Genomic DNA, 22,141 nt, shown 5'->3' with positions numbered 1-22,141 from the left:
TGTGACAGACCGGCTCTTTATTTTTTTCCCCAACATAACAAGTTAGGCTACTGATACAAATAACGTTTTTTTTAAACAATTAAGTGTTAATTGTATCTACTTATTACGCATAAGGGGTATTCTATTCAATATCTCCGCAGAGAGACACCTTGCCAGGGCGACTTTCCCCGCTGCCCATCTTCGGGAGAACTGTGCGCTGAGCAGCGAGTGAACAGGTAACGCCTGACCCGATCAGATCGAGTGAACAGGTAACGCCTGACCCGACCAGATAGAGTGAACAGGTAACGCCTGACCCGACCAGATAGAGTGAACAGGTAACGCCTGACCCGACCAGATAGAGTGAACAGGTAACGCCTGACCCGACCAGATAGAGTGAACAGGTAACGCCTGACCCGATCAGATCGAGTGAACAGGTAACGCCTGACCCGACCAGATAGAGTGAACAGGTAACGCCTGACCCGACCAGATAGAGTGAACAGGTAACGCCTGACCCGACCAGATAGAGTGAACAGGTAACGCCTGACCCGACCAGATAGAGTGAACAGGTAACGCCTGACCCGACCAGATAGAGTGAACAGGTAACGCCTGACCCGACCAGATAGAGTGAACAGGTAACGCCTGACCCGACCAGATAGAGGGCGCTGGGTGGCATTATAGAACACTGATGTAAATCCATTCTTAAGGCCATTGTGACAACTTCTATTCTCCAGGCAAAACGCACTAAAATGTGCCCGTATTTTTATTTTTTATTTTGAGAGAACAGTAAACATTTCAATTCGGGATATAGCTAATGATAATCAATATATATATATTTGCAAATAACATGAAACGCTCCTGTATTTGCCTCACAAACATGTAATAACGAATGAATAAGAGAAATAGCAGAGTCCAACATACCGTTCATTTGTCTTTCATTCGTCGGCGCCATTGTTCATTTATGGTTTAATTGATTGGTCTCAAAAAGCTCTGTTCTTCCAGCTAAAATTGTTTAAATAATGTTTGGAGATAAACTAGAATGTCTCCTTTATAGACCAAGAATGTCTTTAACATGGTGACGTCGCGCCCCGTGGGCAAGGTTGGGCCATCCTTGTTCCTGGCGGGTTGCCTGGGCGTCATGGAAGAACACTGGCTGATTACAGTAAAGAGTCGAGAAGAATCAAGTTGCCCAATTATTTTCTCTCTGCACTGTTGCCGCGAGGCCACGGTTTCACTGCATCAGAGCGTTTGTGTTTGTGTCGTTTTGAAATGGAGAGCGGAGCAAGTGGAGAGCTCTGATGACTGGGGAGGGAGAGAGGATACGGTGTTCTCTTGTTGACTTTCATACCTATATGTTACACTTTAGAAGAGTTGAAACATTTATGCTATTTTATTGGGGCAATATATTTCCTATGTGGAATATTTTCAATGTAGAATTTGAGAATTCTGTATTTTTTGACTCATCATCTTGCATATAGCAAGTGTTGGCATCTGTTGATGGCTTGTATTTCTCCATGAGTAAGACGTTTGACATCAACTTTCTAGGTATCATCGTGTATTTTGTAGTTAGGCCTGCCATTAGTCATTTCCGTTTGCTGTTTTTTGTTGTTGTAATAAAAAAAATCAGTGACGATACAGTTAGCTATGATGCAATAATAATAATAGGTATTGTTATATTTAATTTGTAGAGCGCATTTCCAACGCTCATTGCGCATCTGTAGACATGAATAAAGGTCAGTGGCATTAAACCCCGAGCTAAGTAAGCTGATACTAGATCTGTTCATAAGTGCAACTCGTAGTACAGTGTCATGCTAAGAATCAGATCTAGGGGACCTCTAGTGGCTGCTAAAAAGTACTACAGACTCATTGAAAATGGCTTTCTGTGAACCTGTATGATTGTAACCAGGGGCAGTCTGGGATCAGAAATCCACCTGGCCATTTCTAAAACCCTGGCCCATTGTGTTTCTTCCAGGGCCCCCAGTATTAGCCAGACAACATTTTGAGCAGCGATTGGTGTAAGCATTTCAAAACGACACAAACAAAACGCTCTGATGCAGTGAAACCGTGGACTTGCGGCAACAGTGCAGAGAGAAAATAATTGGGCAACTTGATTCTTCTCGACTCTTTACTGTAATCAGCCAGTGTTCTTCCATGACGCCCAGGCAACCCGCCAGGAACAAGGATGGCCCAACCTTGCCCACGGGGCGCGACGTCACCATGTCAAAGACATTCTTGGCCTATAAAGGAGACATTCTAGTTTATCTCCAAACATTTTATAGATTTTTGTTTTAGCTGGAAGAACAGAGCTGTTTGAGACCAATCAATTAAACCATAAATCTCAACATACATCAACAACACAGCTCAGGCACTAGGAAGCTCTCTCATCCATTTATATGCAGATGATACAGTCTTATACTCTGCCTGCCCCTCCACAGGGATTTTGTGTTAAATGCTCTACAACAAAGCTTTCTTAGCGTCCAATAAGCTTTCTCTATCCTTAACCTTGTTCTGAACACCTCCAAAACCAAGGTCATGTGGTTTGGTAAGAAGAACGCCCCTCCCCCCACAGGTGTGATTACTACCTCTGAGGGTTTAGAGTTTGAGGTAGTCACCTCATACAAGTACTTGGCTAGACGGCACACTGTCCTTCTCTCAGCACATATCAAAGCTGCAGGCTAAAGTTAAATCTTGGTTTCCTCTGTCGTAATCGCTCCTCTTTCACCCCAGCTGCCTAACTAACCCTGATTCAGATGACCATCCTACTAGATTACAGAGACATCATTTATAGTTCGGCAGGTAAGGGTGCTCTCGAGCGGCTAGATGTTCTTTACCATTCGGCCATCAGATTTGCCACTAATGCTCCTTATAGGACACATCACTGCACTCCGTACTCCTCTGTAAACTGGTCATCTCTGTATACCTGTCGCAAGACCCACTGGTTGATGCTTATTTATAAAACCCTCTTAGGCCTCACTCCCACCCCCTATCTGAGATATCTACTGCAGCCCTCATCCTTCACATACAACACCTGTTCACTTCCCCCTATCTGAGATATCTACTGTAGCCCTCATCCTCCACATACAACACCTGTTCACTTCCCCCTATCTGAGATATCTACTGTAGCCCTCATCCTTCACATACAACACCTGTTCACTTCCCCCTATCTGAGATATCTACTGTAGCCCTCATCCTCCACATACAACACCCGTTCTGCCAGTCACATTCTGTTAAAGGTCCTTAAAGCACACACATCCCTGGGTTGCTCCTCTTTTCAGTTCGCTGCAGCTTGCGTCTGGAGCGAGCTGCAACAGACACTCAAACTGGACAGTTTTATCATGGACACTCTTACTGACAGTTGTGGCTACTTTGTGTGATGCATTGTTGTCTCTACCTTCTTGCCCTTTGCTGTTGTCTGTGCCCAATAATGTTTGTACCATGTTGTGTTGCTACCATGTTGTTGTCATATTGTGTTGCTACCATGTTGTGTTGCTACCATGTTGTTGTCATATTGTGTTGCTACCATGTTGTGGTGCTACCATGTTGTTGTTATATTGTGTTGCTACCATGTTGTTGTCATATTGTGTTGCTACCATGTTGTTATTATGTTGTGTTGCTACCATGTTGTTGTCTTATTGTGTTGCTACCATGTTGTTGTCTTATTGTGTTGCTACCATGTTGTGGTGCTACCATGTTGTTGTTATATTGTGTTGCTACCATGTTGTGTTGCTACCATGTTGTGTTGCTACCATGTTGTTGTCTTATTGTGTTGCTACCATGTTGTTGTCTTATTGTGTTGCTACCATGTTGTGTTGCTACCATGTTGTTGTCATATTGTGTTGCTACCATGTTGCTACCATGTTGTGTTGCTACCATGTTGTTGTCTTATTGTGTTGCTACCATGTTGTTGTCTTATTGGGTTGCTACCATGTTGTTGTCTTATTGTGTTGCTACCATGTTGTTGTCTTATTGTGGTGCTACCATGTTGTTGTTATATTGTGTTGCTACCATGTTGTTGTCATATTGTGTTGCTACCATGTTGTTGTCTTATTGTGTTGCTACCATGTTGTTGTCTTATTGTGTTGCTACCATGTTGTTGTCTTATTGTGTTGCTACCATGTTGTGGTGCTACCATGTTGTTGTTATATTGTGTTGCTACCATATTGTGTTGCTACCATGTTGTTGTCATATTGTGTTGCTACCATGTTGTTGTTATATTGTGTTGCTACCATGTTGTTGTCTTATTGTGTTGCTACCATGTTGTTATTATGTTGTGTTGCTACCATGTTGTTATCATATTGTGTTGCTACCATGTTGTTGTCATATTGTGTTGCTACCATGTTGTGTTGCTACCATGTTATTGTCATATTGTGTTGCTACCATGTTGTTGTCATATTGTGTTGCTACCATGTTGTTGTCATATTGTGTTACTACCATGTTGTTGTTATATTGTGTTGCTACCATGTTGTTGTCATATTGTGTTGCTACCATGTTGTGTTGCAACCATGTTGTTGTCATATTGTGTTGCTACCATGTTGTGTTGCTACCATGTTGTTGTCATATTGTGTCGCTGCCATGTTGTGTCATATTGTGTTGCTACCATGTTGTTGTCATATTGTGTTGCTACCATGTTGTTGTCATATTGTGTTGCTACCATGTTGTGTTGCTACCATGCTGTTGTTATGTTGTGTTGCTACCATGTTGTTGTCTTATTGTGTTGCTACCATGTTGTTGTCATATTGTGTTGCTACCATGTTGTGTTGCTACCATGTTGTTGTCATATTGTGTCGCTGCCATGTTGTGTCATATTCTGTTGCTACCATGTTGTTGTCATTTTGTGTTGCTACCATGTTGCTACCATGTTGTGTTGCTACCATGCTGTTGTTATATTGTGTTGCTACCATGTTGTTGTCTTATTGTGTTGCTACCATGTTGTTGTCTTATTGTGTTGCTACCATGTTGTGTTGCTACCATGTTGTTGTCATATTGTGTTGCTACCATGTTGTTGTCATATTGTGTTGCTACCGTGTTGTTGTCATATTGTGTTGCTACCATGTTGTTGTTATGTGTTGCTGCCGTGTTGTTGTCATGTTGTGTTGCTACCATGTTGTTGTCTTATTGTGTTGCTACCATGTTGTTGTCTTATTGTGTTGCTACCATGTTGTTGTCTTATTGTGTTGCTACCATGTTGTTGTCATATTGTGTTGCTACCATGTTGTGTTGCTACCATGTTGTTGTCTTATTGTGTTGCTACCATGTTGTTGTTATATTGTGTTGCTACCATGTTGTTGTCATATTGTGTTGCTACCATGTTGTGTTGCTACCATGTTGTTGTCATATTGTGTTGCTACCATGTTGTTGTCATATTGTGTTGCTACCATGTTGTTGTCATATTGTGTTGCTACCATGTTGTTGTCATATTGTGTTGCTATCATGTTGTTGTCATATTGTGTTGCTACCATGTTGTTGTCATATTGTGTTGCTACCGTGTTGTTGTCATATTGTGTTGCTACCATGTTGTTGTCATGTGTTGCTGCCGTGTTGTTGTCATATTGTGTTGCTACCATGTTGTTGTCATGTGTTGCTGCCGTGCTATGTTGTTGTCTTAGGTCTCTCTTTATGTAGTGTTGTGTTGTCTCTCTTGTCGTGATGTGTGTTTTGTCCTATATTTTTATTAAATGTATTTATAGCTCCGTTCCCACAGGAAACCTTTTGCCTTTTGGTAGGTCCTCATTGTAAATAACAACTTGTTCTTAACTGACTTGCCTAGTTAAATAAAGGTTTAAAAAAATAAAACATGGGGTAACATTTATGCTTTCACTACTAAAGTGGATAATCTGTTGACATGTGTTGGACGAACATACATACAATTATATGGGGTGTTTTCCCTCATTGTGTCTGTTACAGTTGAAGTGGACCTATGATGACAATTACAGGCCTCTCTCATCTTTTTAAGTGGGAGAACTTGCACAATTGGTGGCTGACTAAATTACTTTTTTTGCCCCACTGTACAATTAGATGGTTTTACATGTTAGCTACCATCTGCACTATTTCTAAGTGAATATCCTTTATTTTTGGTACAGATTAACTAATTCATTGAATAGCAATAATTATATGTACTGTTAAAGAGACTGAACATAGGATATTTTTGAATGTAGATGTGTTTTTTAATGATAATGACAATTGTGAATTTATATTTTTGTCTACCAAAGAAATTCTAATGAACCAGATAATTGACACATGACACTTTCTCAATTCTATTGAGAAAACATTTCCTGAAACCAACCAACTTCCTCTTGTCTCATCATTGCTCCTGTTTTTACAGGAAACATCAAATCTAATGTAATGCTATTGGTCACATACACGTGTTGGGCAGATGCTATTCCGGATGTAGCGTAATGTTTGTGCTTCTAGCTCCGACAGTGCAGTAACATCTAACAATCTAATGTAATGCTATTGGTCACATACACGTGTTGGGCAGATGCTATTCCGGATGTAGCGTAATGTTTGTGCTTCTAGCTCCGACAGTGCAGTAACATCTAACAATCTAATGTAATGCTATTGGTCACATACACGTGTTGGGCAGATGCTATTCCGGGTGTAGCGTAATGTTTGTGCTTCTAGCTCCGACAGTGCAGTAACATCTAACAATCTAATGTAATGCTATTGGTCACATACACGTGTTGGGCAGATGCTATTCCGGATGTAGCGTAATGTTTGTGCTTCTAGCTCCGACAGTGCAGTAACATCTAACAATCTAATGTAATGCTATTGGTCACATACACGTGTTGGGCAGATGCTATTCCGGATGTAGCGTAATGTTTGTGCTTCTAGCTCCGACAGTGCAGTAACATCTAACAATCTAATGTAATGCTATTGGTCACATACACGTGTTGGGCAGATGCTATTCCGGATGTAGCGTAATGTTTGTGCTTCTAGCTCCGACAGTGCAGTAACATCTAACAATCTAATGTAATGCTATTGGTCACATACACGTGTTGGGCAGATGCTATTCCGGATGTAGCGTAATGTTTGTGCTTCTAGCTCCGACAGTGCAGTAACATCTAACAATCTAATGTAATGCTATTGGTCACATACACGTGTTGGGCAGATGCTATTCCGGATGTAGCGTAATGTTTGTGCTTCTAGCTCCGACAGTGCAGTAACATCTAACAATCTAATGTAATGCTATTGGTCACATACACGTGTTGGGCAGATGCTATTCCGGATGTAGCGTAATGTTTGTGCTTCTAGCTCCGACAGTGCAGTAACATCTAACAATCTAATGTAATGCTATTGGTCACATACACGTGTTGGGCAGATGCTATTCCGGATGTAGCGTAATGTTTGTGCTTCTAGCTCCGACAGTGCAGTAACATCTAACAATCTAATGTAATGCTATTGGTCACATACACGTGTTGGGCAGATGCTACTCCGGATGTAGTGTAATGTTTGTGCTTCTAGCTCCGACAGTGCAGTAACATCTAACAATCTAATGTAATGCTATTGGTCACATACACGTGTTGGGCAGATGCTATTCCGGATGTAGCGTAATGTTTGTGCTTCTAGCTCCGACAGTGCAGTAACATCTAACAATCTAATGTAATGCTATTGGTCACATACACGTGTTGGGCAGATGCTATTCCGGATGTAGCGTAATGTTTGTGCTTCTAGCTCCGACAGTGCAGTAACATCTAACAATCTAATGTAATGCTATTGGTCACATACACGTGTTGGGCAGATGCTATTCCGGATGTAGCGTAATGTTTGTGCTTCTAGCTCCGACAGTGCAGTAACATCTAACAATCTAATGTAATGCTATTGGTCACATACACGTGTTGGGCAGATGCTATTCCGGATGTAGCGTAATGTTTGTGCTTCTAGCTCCGACAGTGCAGTAACATCTAACAATCTAATGTAATGCTATTGGTCACATACACGTGTTGGGCAGATGCTATTCCGGATGTAGCGTAATGTTTGTGCTTCTAGCTCCGACAGTGCAGTAACATCTAACAATCTAATGTAATGCTATTGGTCACATACACGTGTTGGGCAGATGCTATTCCGGATGTAGCGTAATGTTTGTGCTTCTAGCTCCGACAGTGCAGTAACATCTAACAATCTAATGTAATGCTATTGGTCACATACACGTGTTGGGCAGATGCTATTCCGGATGTAGCGTAATGTTTGTGCTTCTAGCTCCGACAGTGCAGTAACATCTAACAATCTAATGTAATGCTATTGGTCACATACACGTGTTGGGCAGATGCTATTCCGGATGTAGCGTAATGTTTGTGCTTCTAGCTCCGACAGTAACATCTAACAAGTAATATCGAACAAATGACACAACATATACCCAGTACACACAAATCTAAGGATTAGAATTAAGAATATATAAATATATGTCAGATTGGCAAAGACCAAGATACAGTAGAATAGTATAGAATACAGTGTACACATATGAGATGAGTAATGCAAGATATGTAAACATCATTAAAGTGACTAGTGATCCATGTATTAAAATGGCCAGTGATTTGAGTCTCTGTGTAGGCAGCAGCCTCTAATGTGCTAGTGATGGCTGTTTAACAGTCTGATGGTCTTGAAATAGAAGCTGTTTTTCAGTCTCTCGGTCCCAGCTTTGATGTACCTGTACTGACCTCGCCTTCTTGTGAAAAAGGCCCCCCAGAAAAGGTCCATGTTGACCGACAATGTCGTAGGCTTCATGGATATAATATAATATAATATAATATACTACCTGACTGATCAGTTGTCATCCAGGAGAGAGGTTTTATCAGAGCAGGGGTTCAAAATCATTAATTATTTATTCAAAAAGCTCTGAAAATGCCATAAATCCAGCTCAGGTCTACACAGTATGTGCAGGGTAACGTACCTGAATGTGTGGTAGAGTTAGCCAGTCCTAACCCAGATATATGTCCCTGAATGTGTGGTAGAGTTAGCCAGTCCTAACCCAGATATATGTCCCTGAATGTGTGGTAGAGTTAGCCAGTCCTAACCCAGATATATGTCCCTGAATGTGTGGTAGAGTTAGCCAGTCCTAACCCAGATATATGTCCCTGAATGTGTGGTAGAGTTAGCCAGTCCTAACCCAGATATATGTCCCTGAATGTGTGGTAGAGTTAGCCAGTCCTAACCCAGATATATGTCCCTGAATGTGTGGTAGAGTTAGCCAGTCCTAACCCAGATAACATAACAATATGCCCTGAATGTGTGGTAGAGTTAGCCAGTCCTAACCCAGATATATGTCCCTGAATGTGTGGTAGAGTTAGCCAGTCCTAACCCAGATATATGTCCCTGAATGTGTGGTAGAGTTAGCCAGTCCTAACCCAGATATATGTCCCTGAATGTGTGGTAGAGTTAGCCAGTCCTAACCCAGATAACATAACAATATGTCCCTGAATGTGTGGTAGAGTTAGCCAGTCCTAACCCAGATAACATAACAATATGTCCCTGAATGTGTGGTAGTTAGCCAGTCCTAACCCAGATAACATAACAATATGTCCCTGAATGTGTGGTAGAGTTAGCCAGTCCTAACCCAGATATATGTCCCTGAATGTGTGGTAGAGTTAGCCAGTCCTAACCCAGATAACATAACAATATGTCCCTGAATGTGTGGTAGAGTTAGCCAGTCCTAACCCAGATAACATAACAATATGTCCCTGAATGTGTGGTAGTTAGCCAGTCCTAACCCAGATAACATAACAATATGTCCCTGAATGTGTGGTAGAGTTAGCCAGTCCTAACCCAGATAACATAACAATATGTCCCTGAATGTGTGGTAGAGTTAGCCAGTCCTAACCCAGATAACATAACAATATGTCCCTGAATGTGTGGTAGAGTTAGCCAGTCCTAACCCAGATAACATAACAATATGTCCCTGAACGTGTGGTAGAGTTAGCCAGTCCTAACCCAGATATATGTCCCTGAATGTGTGGTAGAGTTAGCCAGTCCTAACCCAGATATATGTCCCTGAATGTGTGGTAGTTAGCCAGTCCTAACCCAGATAACATAACAATATGTCCCTGAATGTGTGGTAGAGTTAGCCAGTCCTAACCCAGATAACATAACAATATGTCCCTGAATGTGTGGTAGAGTTAGCCAGTCCTAACCCAGATAACAACAATATGAGTTAGCCAGTCCTAACCCAGATAACATAACAATATGTCCCTGAATGTGTGGTAGTTAGCCAGTCCTAACCCAGATATATGTCCCTGAATGTGTGGTAGTTAGCCAGTCCTAACCCAGATAACATAACAATATGTCCCTGAATGTGTGGTAGAGTTAGCCAGTCCTAACCCAGATAATATAACAATATGTCCCTGAATGTGTGGTAGTTAGCCAGTCCTAACCCAGATAACAACAATATGAGTTAGCCAGTCCTAACCCAGATATATGTCCCTGAATGTGTGGTAGAGTTAGCCAGTCCTAACCCAGATAACAACAATATGAGTTAGCCAGTCCTAACCCAGATAACATAACAATATGTCCCTGAATGTGTGGTAGAGTTAGCCAGTCCTAACCCAGATAACAACAATATGAGTTAGCCAGTCCTAACCCAGATAACATAACAATATGTCCCTGAATGTGTGGTAGAGTTAGCCAGTCCTAACCCAGATATATGTACCTGAATGTGTGGTAGAGTTAGCCAGTCCTAACCCAGATATATGTCCCTGAATGTGTGGTAGAGTTAGCCAGTCCTAACCCAGATAACAACAATATGAGTTAGCCAGTCCTAACCCAGATAACATAACAATATGTCCCTGAATGTGTGGTAGAGTTAGCCAGTCCTAACCCAGATAACATAACAATATGTCCTGAATGTGTGGTAGAGTTAGCCAGTCCTAACCCAGATATATGTCCCTGAATGTGTGGTAGAGTTAGCCAGTCCTAACCCAGATATATGTCCCTGAATGTGTGGTAGAGTTAGCCAGTCCTAACCCAGATAACAACAATATGAGTTAGCCAGTCCTAACCCAGATAACATAACAATATGTCCCTGAATGTGTGGTAGAGTTAGCCAGTCCTAACCCAGATAACATAACAATATGTCCCTGAATGTGTGGTAGTTAGCCAGTCCTAACCCAGATAACATAACAATATGAGTTAGCCAGTCCTAACCCAGATATATGTCCCTGAATGTGTGGTAGAGTTAGCCAGTCCTAACCCAGATAACAACAATATGAGTTAGCCAGTCCTAACCCAGATAACATAACAATATGAGTTAGCCAGTCCTAACCCAGATAACATAACAATATGCCCTGAATGTGTGGTAGAGTTAGCCAGTCCTAACCCAGATAACATAACAATATGAGTTAGCCAGTCCTAACCCAGATAACATAACAATATGTCCCTGAATGTGTGGTAGAGTTAGCCAGTCCTAACCCAGATAACATAACAATATGTCCCTGAATGTGTGGTAGAGTTAGCCAGTCCTAACCCAGATAACATAACAATATGTCCCTGAATGTGTGGTAGAGTTAGCCAGTCCTAACCCAGATAACATAACAATATGTCCCTGAATGTGTGGTAGTTAGCCAGTCCTAACCCAGATAACATAACAATATGTCCCTGAATGTGTGGTAGAGTTAGCCAGTCCTAACCCAGATAACATAACAATATGTCCCTGAATGTGTGGTAGAGTTAGCCAGTCCTAACCCAGATATATGTCCCTGAATGTGTGGTAGAGTTAGCCAGTCCTAACCCAGATATATGTCCCTGAATGTGTGGTAGTTAGCCAGTCCTAACCCAGATAACATAACAATATGTCCCTGAATGTGTGGTAGAGTTAGCCAGTCCTAACCCAGATAACATAACAATATGTCCCTGAATGTGTGGTAGAGTTAGCCAGTCCTAACCCAGATAACAACAATATGAGTTAGCCAGTCCTAACCCAGATATATGTCCCTGAATGTGTGGTAGAGTTAGCCAGTCCTAACCCAGATAATATAACAATATGTCCCTGAATGTGTGGTAGTTAGCCAGTCCTAACCCAGATAACAACAATATGAGTTAGCCAGTCCTAACCCAGATATATGTCCCTGAATGTGTGGTAGAGTTAGCCAGTCCTAACCCAGATAACAACAATATGAGTTAGCCAGTCCTAACCCAGATAACATAACAATATGTCCCTGAATGTGTGGTAGAGTTAGCCAGTCCTAACCCAGATATATGTACCTGAATGTGTGGTAGAGTTAGCCAGTCCTAACCCAGATATATGTCCCTGAATGTGTGGTAGAGTTAGCCAGTCCTAACCCAGATAACAACAATATGATTTAGCCAGTCCTAACCCAGATAACATAACAATATGTCCTGAATGTGTGGTAGAGTTAGCCAGTCATAACCCAGATAATATAACAATATGTCCCTGAATGTGTGGTAGAGTTAGCCAGTCCTAACCCAGATAACATAACAATATGTCCCTGAATGTGTGGTAGAGTTAGCCAGTCCTAACCCAGATATATGTCCCTGAATGTGTGGTAGAGTTAGCCAGTCCTAACCCAGATAACAACAATATGAGTTAGCCAGTCCTAACCCAGATAACATAACAATATGTCCCTGAATGTGTGGTAGAGTTAGCCAGTCCTAACCCAGATAACATAACAATATGTCCCTGAATGTGTGGTAGTTAGCCAGTCCTAACCCAGATATATGTCCCTGAATGTGTGGTAGAGTTAGCCAGTCCTAACCCAGATAACATAACAATATGTCCCTGAATGTGTGGTAGTTAGCCAGTCCTAACCCAGATAACATAACAATATGTCCCTGAATGTGTGGTAGTTAGCCAGTCCTAACCCAGATAACATAACAATATGTCCCTGAATGTGTGGTAGAGTTAGCCAGTCCTAACCCAGATAACATAACAATATGTCCCTGAATGTGTGGTAGAGTTAGCCAGTCCTAACCCAGATAACATAACAATATGTCCCTGAATGTGTGGTAGTTAGCCAGTCCTAACCCAGATATATGTCCCTGAATGTGTGTTAGAGTTAGCCAGTCCTAACCCAGATAACATAACAATATGTCCCTGAATGTGTGGTAGTTAGCCAGTCCTAACCCAGATAACATAACAATATGTCCCTGAATGTGTGGTAGTTAGCCAGTCCTAACCCAGATAACATAACAATATGTCCCTGAATGTGTGGTAGAGTTAGCCAGTCCTAACCCAGATAACATAACAATATGTCCCTGAATGTGTGGTAGAGTTAGCCAGTCCTAACCCAGATATATGTCCCTGAATGTGTGGTAGAGTTAGCCAGTCCTAACCCAGATATATGTCCCTGAATGTGTGGTAGAGTTAGCCAGTCCTAACCCAGATAACATAACAATATGCCCTGAATGTGTGGTAGAGTTAGCCAGTCCTAACCCAGATATATGTCCCTGAATGTGTGGTAGAGTTAGCCAGTCCTAACCCAGATAACAACAATATGAGTTAGCCAGTCCTAACCCAGATAACATAACAATATGAGTTAGCCAGTCCTAACCCAGATAACATAACAATATGTCCCTGAATGTGTGGTAGAGTTAGTTATGGGGCAGAGAGAAAAATAAATGTGCCGTTTTTATAGCTAATCTCACGCTATTTTACACATCTTGCCATGAGGCTTGAAAGAAAATGTTGCTGTTTTTATAGCTAATTTCCTGTATCGTTTTTTTTTCTTCCAAATAATTTTCATGGTTTATGACATGTTTGTTACAGTTCCCAGGATTGAGACCAGGAGAACAGACAATATTGTCCCCGATGTCACAGGAAGCCCAGAACGATCATCAAGGACATGAACCAGCTGAGCCACTGCCTGTTCACCCCGCTACCATCCAATAGGTTTCTTCTTTCAAGTTAAACGTGCAATACGCTGAAATCACTCTGCCATTTCCTGGGTTGCTAAAGTTCTAATAGTTTGCCTCGTTTCAGTTCATGTGACAAAACAAGCAGTCATTGCGTAGAGTATCATTGTGCCCATCTAAACCGATGTGAAATATATTTCCCATAAAACCCAAAATATTACATTTTCAGCTGTTTGAAGCTGGTGTACAAAACAGGAAGTAAAAGAAGCAAAACAATAAACGTAAACACTGTGAAGCATAGAAATAGAGCACATAGAACAGATCCACTGCTGCTTACACCTGTTTTCAATGAGAATCACGGATCTATAACTCACATTTCTATGTGAATTTGGTCGGATCGCCCCCAAAAAGTTACGTATTAGACTATATTTAACAACAAACACTGTTTAATAAACAAATACGTTGCTCTTGAAATGAGATAGTACAACTACCCATTTGCTCTTACTATATATATATATATATATATATATATATATATATATATATATATATATATATATATATATATATATATATATATATATATATATATATATATATATATACACACACAAATAGGTACAGACAAATCTATACAACATTCTTTACCGAAGAGAAATGTACAGACTTTCACCTTTACCCAGGTACAGCCTCACAGGTAAACCCTTCTCTCCTCTATTCTCATCTCCCCTCCTTCCAACTCTTCATCTCCAATAGAGAGCTGTAGATAACAGAAATTATTATTTTATCTGTAGAAATCCTGTACTTATTATTTGTAATCATATTAGGAGCCTATTGAGACTCGCGTACAACTCGCAACCAAAGTCAAACTTTGGGGGAGGGGTCTAAATATTGATCATTTGACAGAGAGACTGCATCAATCTCACCGGAGAGAGGATCCGAGGGAGCGAAACAGCTCCTATCGGTCTAAGTATTTGTAGCCATTGTATCTGATACTGTCTGGTCCAAAATAAGAGTATGACAGCCGCTGCCTCATGCACGATGCACTGTTTGGATGCTGGAATTAATATTTGGAGTGGTTGAATGAGCAACCAACTCTGATCATGAGACCACTTTATTATACTGCCACCTGCTGCTAATAAACTGTACTGCATGTTGATAGTTCTGAGTCCAGCTAAACTCTACTGCATGTCGGTGGTTCTGAGTCCAGCTAAACTCTACTGCATGTTGGTGGTTCTGAGTCCAGCTAAACTCTACTGCATGTTGGTGGTTCTGAGTCCAGCTAAACTCTACTGCATGTTGGTGGTTCTGAGTCCAGCTAAACTCTACTGCATGTTGGTGGTTCTGAGTCCAGCTAAACTCTACTGCATGTTGGTGGTTCTGAGTCCAGCTAAACTGTACTGCATGTTGGTGGTTCTGAGTCCAGCTAAACTCTACTGCATGTTGGTGGTTCTGAGTCCAGCTAAACTGTACTGCATGTTGGTGGTTCTGAATCCAGCTATGTTATTATGTACAATACTGCTGGGTGGGGGGGGCTGAGGAACATAGACCCTGATATGTTATTATGGACAGTACTGCTGGGGGGCCTGAGGAACATAGACCCTGCTATGTTATTATGGACAGTACTGCTGGGGGGGGCTGAGGAACATAGACCCTGCTATGTTATTATGGACAGTACTGCTGGGGGGGGCTGAGGAGTACTGCTGGGGGGGGGGCTGAGGAACATAGACCCTGCTATGTTATTATGGACAGTACTGCTGGGGGGGCTGAGGAACATAGACCCTGCTATGTTATTATGGACAGTACTGCTGGGGGGCTGAGGAACATAGACCCTGCTATGTTATTATGGACAGTACTGCTGGGGGGCTGAGGAACATAGACCCTGCTATGTTATTATGGACAGTACTGCTGGGGGGCTGAGGAACATAGACCCTGCTATGTTATTATGGACAGTACTGCTGGGGGGGGCTGAGGAACATAGACCCTGCTATGTTATTATGGACAGTACTGCTGGGGGGGCTGAGGAACATAGACCCTGCTATGTTATTATGGACAGTACTGCTGGGGGGCTGAGGAACATAGACCCTGCTATGTTATTATGGACAGTACTGCTGGGGGGCTGAGGAACATAGACCCTGCTATGTTATTATGGACAGTACTGCTGGGGGGGGCTGAGGAACATAGACCCTGCTATGTTATTATGGACAGTACTGCTGGGGGGGGAGGAACATAGACCCTGCTATGTTATTATGGACAGTACTGCTGGGGGGCTGAGGAACATAGACCCTGCTATGTTATTATGGACAGTACTGCTGGGGGGCTGAGGAACATAGACCCTGCTATGTTATTATGGACAGTACTGCTGGGGGGCTGAGGAACATAGACCCTGCTATGTTATTATGGACAGTACTGCTGGGGGGCTGAGGAACATAGACCCTGCTATGTTATTATGGACAGTACTGCTGGGGGGGCTGAGGAACATAGACCCTGCTATGTTATTATGGACAGTACTGCTGGGGGGCTGAGGAACATAGACCCTGCTATGTTATTATGGACAGTACTGCTGGGGGGCTGAGGAACATAGACCCTGCTATGTTATTATGGACAGTACTGCTGGGGGGGGGGCTGAGGAACATAGACCCTGCTATGTTATTATGGACAGTACTGCTGGGGGGCTGAGGAACATAGACCCTGCTATGTTATTATGGACAGTACTGCTGGGGGGCTGAGGAACATAGACCCTGCTATGTTATTATGGACATACTGCTGGAACAGTACTGCTGTTATTATGGGGTACTGAGGAACATAGACCCTGCTATGTTATTATGGACAGTACTGCTGGGGGGGGCTGAGGAACATAGACCCTGCTATGTTATTATGGACAGTACTGCTGGGGGGGGCTGAGGAACATAGACCCTGCTATGTTATTATGGACAGTACTGCTGGGGGGGGGCTGAGGAACATAGACCCTGCTATGTTATTATGGACAGTACTGCTGGGGGGGGGGCTGAGGAACATAGACCCTGCTATGTTATTATGGACAGTACTGCTGGGGGGGGGCTGAGGAACATAGACCCTGCTATGTTATTATGGACAGTACTGCTGGGGGGGGCTGAGGAACATAGACCCTGCTATGTTATTATGGACAGTACTGCTGGGGGGGGCTGAGGAACATAGACCCTGCTATGTTATTATGGACAGTACTGCTGGGGGGCTGAGGAACATAGACCCTGCTATGTTATTATGTTATTATGGACAGTACTGCTGGGGGGCTGAGGAACATAGACCCTGCTATGTTATTATGTTATTATGGACAGTACTGCTGGGGTGGGGCCTGAGGAACATAGACCCTGCTATGTTATTATGTTATTATGGACAGTACTGCTGGGGGGCTGAGGAACATAGACCCTGCTATGTTATTATGGACAGTACTGCTGGGGGGGGGACATAGACCCTGCTATGTTATTATGTTATTATGGACAGTACTGCTGGGGGGGGGGCTGAGGAACATAGACCCTGCTATGTTATTATGTTATTATGGACAGTACTGCTGGGGGGCTGAGGAACATAGACCCTGCTATGTTATTATGTTATTATGGACAGTACTGCTGGGGGGCTGAGGAACATAGACCCTGCTATGTTATTATGGACAGTACTGCTGGGGGGAACATAGACCCTGCTATGTTATTATGTTATTATGGACAGTACTGCTGGGGGGCTGAGGAACATAGACCCTGCTATGTTATTATGGACAGTACTGCTGGGGGGGAACATAGACCCTGCTATGTTATTATGTTATTATGGACAGTACTGCTGGGGGGCTGAGGAACATAGACCCTGCTATGTTATTATGTTATTATGGACAGTACTGCTGGGGGGCTGAGGAACATAGACCCTGCTATGTTATTATGTTATTATGGACAGTACTGCTGGGGGGCTGAGGAACATAGACCCTGCTATGTTATTATGTTATTATGGACAGTACTGCTGGGGGGGCTGAGGAACATAGACCCTGCTATGTTATTATGTTATTATGGACAGGTTCACTGTTGTTGCTCCACGGATCATTCCGGAAATAGTTCACTTCTTCAGATAACTTCTCTCGGTGTGTGACTGAATACATTTAATTTCAGCTGGCCAACGTGTCGTGCTGTTCAGTGTTTATTAAGCCACGTGACCTTGACCTGCTTGTACGGAGTAGAGCTGAATGGGCCCCGCTATGGACCCGAGCTGAAAGGATGACCTGAGACCTAAATGTCATTATCATTCTGTCTCTCAATTTGCCAGTCGCTACAACACAGCTACTTCTGTAAATACTTCATTTCTACGTGTTTTTCTGTACGGGGAAGTCTCTTTCACAACTTTGAGCCGAACGGATAGAATTGGACGAGCAACTGATTGTCAGTCTGTAATTGGTTTCACTGTGTGGGTTTCACTGTGTGGGTTTCACTGTGTGGGTTTCACTGTGTGGGTTTCACTGTGTGGGTTTTACTGTGTGGGTTTCACATAGTGGGTTTCACTGTGTGGGTTTCACTGTGTGGGTTTCACTGTGTGGGTTTCACTGTGTGGGTTTCACTGTGTGAGTTTCACATAGTGGGTTTCACTGTGTGGGTTTCACTGTGTGGGTTTCACTGTGTGGGTTTCACTGTGTGGGTTTTACTGTGTGGGTTTCACTGTGTGGGTTTCACTGTGTGGGTTTCACTGTGTGGGTTTTACTGTGTGGGTTTTACTGTGTGGGTTTCACTGTGTGGGTTTTACTGTGTGGGTTTCACTGTGTGGGTTTTACTGTGTGGGTTTCACTGTGTGGGTTTCACTGTGTGGGTTTTACTGTGTGGGTTTCACTGTGTGGGTTTCACTGTGTGGGTTTCACTGTGTGAGTTTCACTGTGTGGGTTTTACTGTGTGGGTTTTACTGTGTGGGTTTCACTGTGTGGGTTTTACTGTGTGGGTTTCACTGTGTGGGTTTCACATAGTGGGTTTTACATAGTGGGTTTCACTGTGTGGGTTTCACTGTGTGGGTTTCACTGTGTGGATTTCACAATGTCAGTTTTACATAGTGGGTTTCACATAGTGGGTTTCACATAGTTGGTTTCACTGTGTGGGTTTTACTGTGTGGGTTTCACATAGTGGGTTTCACACAGTTAGTTTACATAGTGGGTTTCACATAGTGGGTTTCACATAGTGGGTTTCACTTTGTGGGTTTCACATAGTGGGTTTCACATAGTCAGTTTTACATAGTGGGTTTTACATAGTGGGTTTCACATAGTAGGTTTCACATAGTGGGTTTCACATAGTGGGTTTTACATAGTGGGTTTCACTGTGTGGGTTTCACATAGTGGGTTTCACATAGTGGGTTTCACATAGTGGGTTTCACTGTGTGGGTTTCACTGTGTGGGTTTTACATAGTGGGTTTCACTGTGTGGGTTTCACTGTGTGGGTTTCACATAGTGGGTTTCACATAGTGGGTTTCACTGTGGGTTTCACATAGTCAGTTTTACATAGTGGGTTTCACTGTGTGGGTTTCACATAGTGGGTTTCACATAGTCAGTTTTACATAGTGGGTTTCACATAGTGGGTTTCACATAGTGGGTTTCACATAGTGGGTTTCACATAGTGGGTTTCACATAGTCAGTTTTACTTAGTGGGTTTTACATAGTCAGTTTTACATAGTGGGTTTCACATAGTGGGTTTCACATAGTGGGTTTCACTGTGTGGGTTTCACATAGTGGGTTTCACTGTGTGGGTTTCACTGTGTGGGTTTCACTGTGTGGGTTTCACTGTGTTTTTAAACAAGATTCTATCCAGTAGTCTTTTCAGGAGGAAATCTATGAATGTGTCACAAAGGGCAGCTTATTCCCTTCATAGTGCACTACTTTTAATGGGCCCTGGTTGAAAGTAGGGCACTTTATTATCGGTAAATAGGGTGCAATTTGGGACTCATACCCTATGTTCTTTTCCTGCTTGGAGCCATTCTAGACAGGGTGGGGAGAGTAATAGGATTTCCTTTATCAATTTGACTTGAAATGATTACGCCTCGCCTCAGTAAGCTCTGACAATCTACAGCACACAAATGTACACACAACTCAAACTCTCATCTTTTGGGAACGTTTTTGGATAAAAATAACAATTTTGCAGCTTGTCTCAAAAATGTCCTCTACTCTTTTTGTATTATACAATAGAGACAGTTACTGAACACGACTGATTATAATTATACAATAGAGGCAGTTACTGAACACGACTGACTATAATTATACAATAGAGACAGTTACTGAACACGACTGGTTATAATTATACAATAGAGTCCCCGGGAAGGAAAATGCTTCTCTTTTTTTCATGTATACTCTGTAGACTCCCTCAATCTCTCCCTCTTGCTTTTCTTTTCAAATCAGTGTATAGGGAGAGGTTTTCCTGGTCAGAGAGAGAGAGAAAAAATGATGGAGAGAGAGAAGGAGACAGAGTGCAATAGAGAGAGAGAGAGGGGGAGAGAGAACAATGGAGAGAGAGAGAGAGAGAAGAGAGATATATCGATGGAGAAAGAGAGAGATGAGAGAGAGAATGATGGAGGGAGAGATGGAGAGAGAGATAATGATGGAGAGAGAGATGGAGAGAGATAACAATGGAGGGAGAGAGAGAGATAATGATGGAGAGACAGAGAGAGGGAGAGCGAGAAAGAGAGAGAGAGACAGAGACAAAGAGAGAGACAGGTATTGTTGCAGAAAAGCCACACATTGGTATTGTGTCAGTGTGGACCTGTATTAATGTTCCAGGTAGTGAGCAGTATTTGTGTTTGAATAGAAAGCAGACCGTGTGAGAGTGGATGTGCTCTGCTCTCCTCTCCTCATCTCTCTCTCTCCTCACTCCTCTCTCTCTCTCCTCTCTCCCCTCTCTCTCTCTCCTCCCTCCCATCTCTCTCTCCTCTCTCCCCTCTCTCTCTCCTCCCTCCCCTCTCTCTCCCTCCCTCCCTCTCTCTCTCTCTCCCTCCTCTCTCTCTCTCCTCCCTCCCCTCTCTCTCTCTCTCTCTCCCTCCTCTCTCACTCTCCTCCCTCCTCTCTCTCTCTCCTCCTCCCTTCTCTCTCTCTTCCCTCCTCTCTCTCTCCTCCCTCCCTTCTCTCTCTCTTCCCTCCTCTCTCTCTCTTCCCTCCTCTCTCTCTTCTCCCTCCCTTCTCTCTCTCTTCCCTCCTCTCTCTCTCCTCCCTCCCCTCTCTCTCTCCTCCCTCCTCTCTCTCTCTCCTCCCTCCCTCCCTTCTCTCTCTCTTCCCTCCCCTCTCTCTCTCCTCCCTCCTCTCTCTCTCTCCCTCCCTCCCCTCTCTCTCTCCCTCCCTCCTCTCTCTCTCCTCCCTCCCTCCCTCCCTTCTCTCTCTCTTCCCTCCTCTCTCTCTCTCCTCCCTCCTCTCTCTCTCTCCTCCCTCCCTCCCTCCCTCCCTTCTCTCTCTCTTCCCTCCTCTCTCGCTCTCCTCCCTCCCCTCTCTCTCTCTCCTGCCTCCCCTCTCTCTCCTCCCTCCCTCCTGTCTCTCTCTCTCCTCTCCTCATCTCTCTCTCCTCCCTCCCCCTATCTCTCTCCTCTCCTCATCTCTCTCTCTCCCTCCCCTCTCTCTCTCCTCTTCTCATCTCTCTCTCCTCCCTCCCCTCTCTCTCCCTCTCTCTCTCTTGTGTATGCAGGTCTCCTCTCCTCATCTCTCTCTCTCCTCCCTCCCCTCTCTCTCTCTCTCTTGTGTATGCAGCTCTCCTCTCCTCATCTCTCTCTCCTCTCCTCATCTCTCTCTCTCCTCCCTCATCTCTCTCTCTCCTCTCCTCATCTCTGTCTCTCCTCCCTCCCCTCTCTCTCCTCCCTCCTCTCTCTCTCATCCCTCCCCCCTCTCTCCTCCCTCCTCTCTCTCTATGCAGCTCTCTTATCCTCATCTCTCTCTCCTCTCCTCTCATATTCTCTCACTCCTCCCTCCCCTCTCTCTCTCCTCCCACCCCTCTCTCTCTCCTCCCTCCCCTCTCTCTCTCTCCCCCCCCTCTCTCTTTCCTCCCACCCCTCTCTCTCTCTCCTCCCTCCCCTCTCTCTCTCTCTTCTCTCCTCTCCTCATCTCTCTCTCCACCTCCCCTCTCTCTCCTCCCTCCCATCTCTCTTTCTCCTCTCCTCATCTCTCTCTCTCCCCTCCCCTCTCTCTCCTCCCTCCCTCCCCTCTCTCTCCTCCCTCCCTCCCCTCTCTCTTCTCCCTCCTCTCTCTCTCTCTCTCCTCCCTCCCCCTCTCTCTCTCCTCCCTCCCCTCTCTCTCCTCCCTCCTCTCTCTCTCATCCCTCCCCCTCTCTCTCTCCTCCCTCCCCTCTCTCTCCTCCCTCCTCTCTCTCTCTCTCTCTCTCTCTCTCTCTCTCTCTCTTGT

At 43.7% G+C, this 22,141-nt stretch overlaps 1 protein-coding gene across 1 annotated transcript in view; it reads right to left on the bottom strand.

The window, feature by feature from the left end:
• The window catches only part of LOC124021893 (acidic amino acid decarboxylase GADL1-like), a 31,370-nt gene extending 30,155 nt beyond the window's left edge, over positions 1-1,215 (bottom strand). The window contains exon 1 of the mRNA XM_046337028.1: positions 898-1,215. Within this exon, the coding sequence (XP_046192984.1) occupies positions 898-928 (31 nt within the window). The 5' untranslated portion in view covers positions 929-1,215. The remainder of the gene's footprint in view (positions 1-897) is intronic.
• Positions 1,216-22,141: the final 20,926 nt, after the last annotated feature.

The sequence above is a fragment of the Oncorhynchus gorbuscha genome, unplaced genomic scaffold (assembly GCF_021184085.1).
Source record: "Oncorhynchus gorbuscha isolate QuinsamMale2020 ecotype Even-year unplaced genomic scaffold, OgorEven_v1.0 Un_scaffold_1244, whole genome shotgun sequence".
NCBI classification, from domain to species: Eukaryota; Metazoa; Chordata; class Actinopteri; order Salmoniformes; family Salmonidae; genus Oncorhynchus; species Oncorhynchus gorbuscha.
This window is presented reverse-complemented; position numbering and strand designations above follow the sequence as displayed.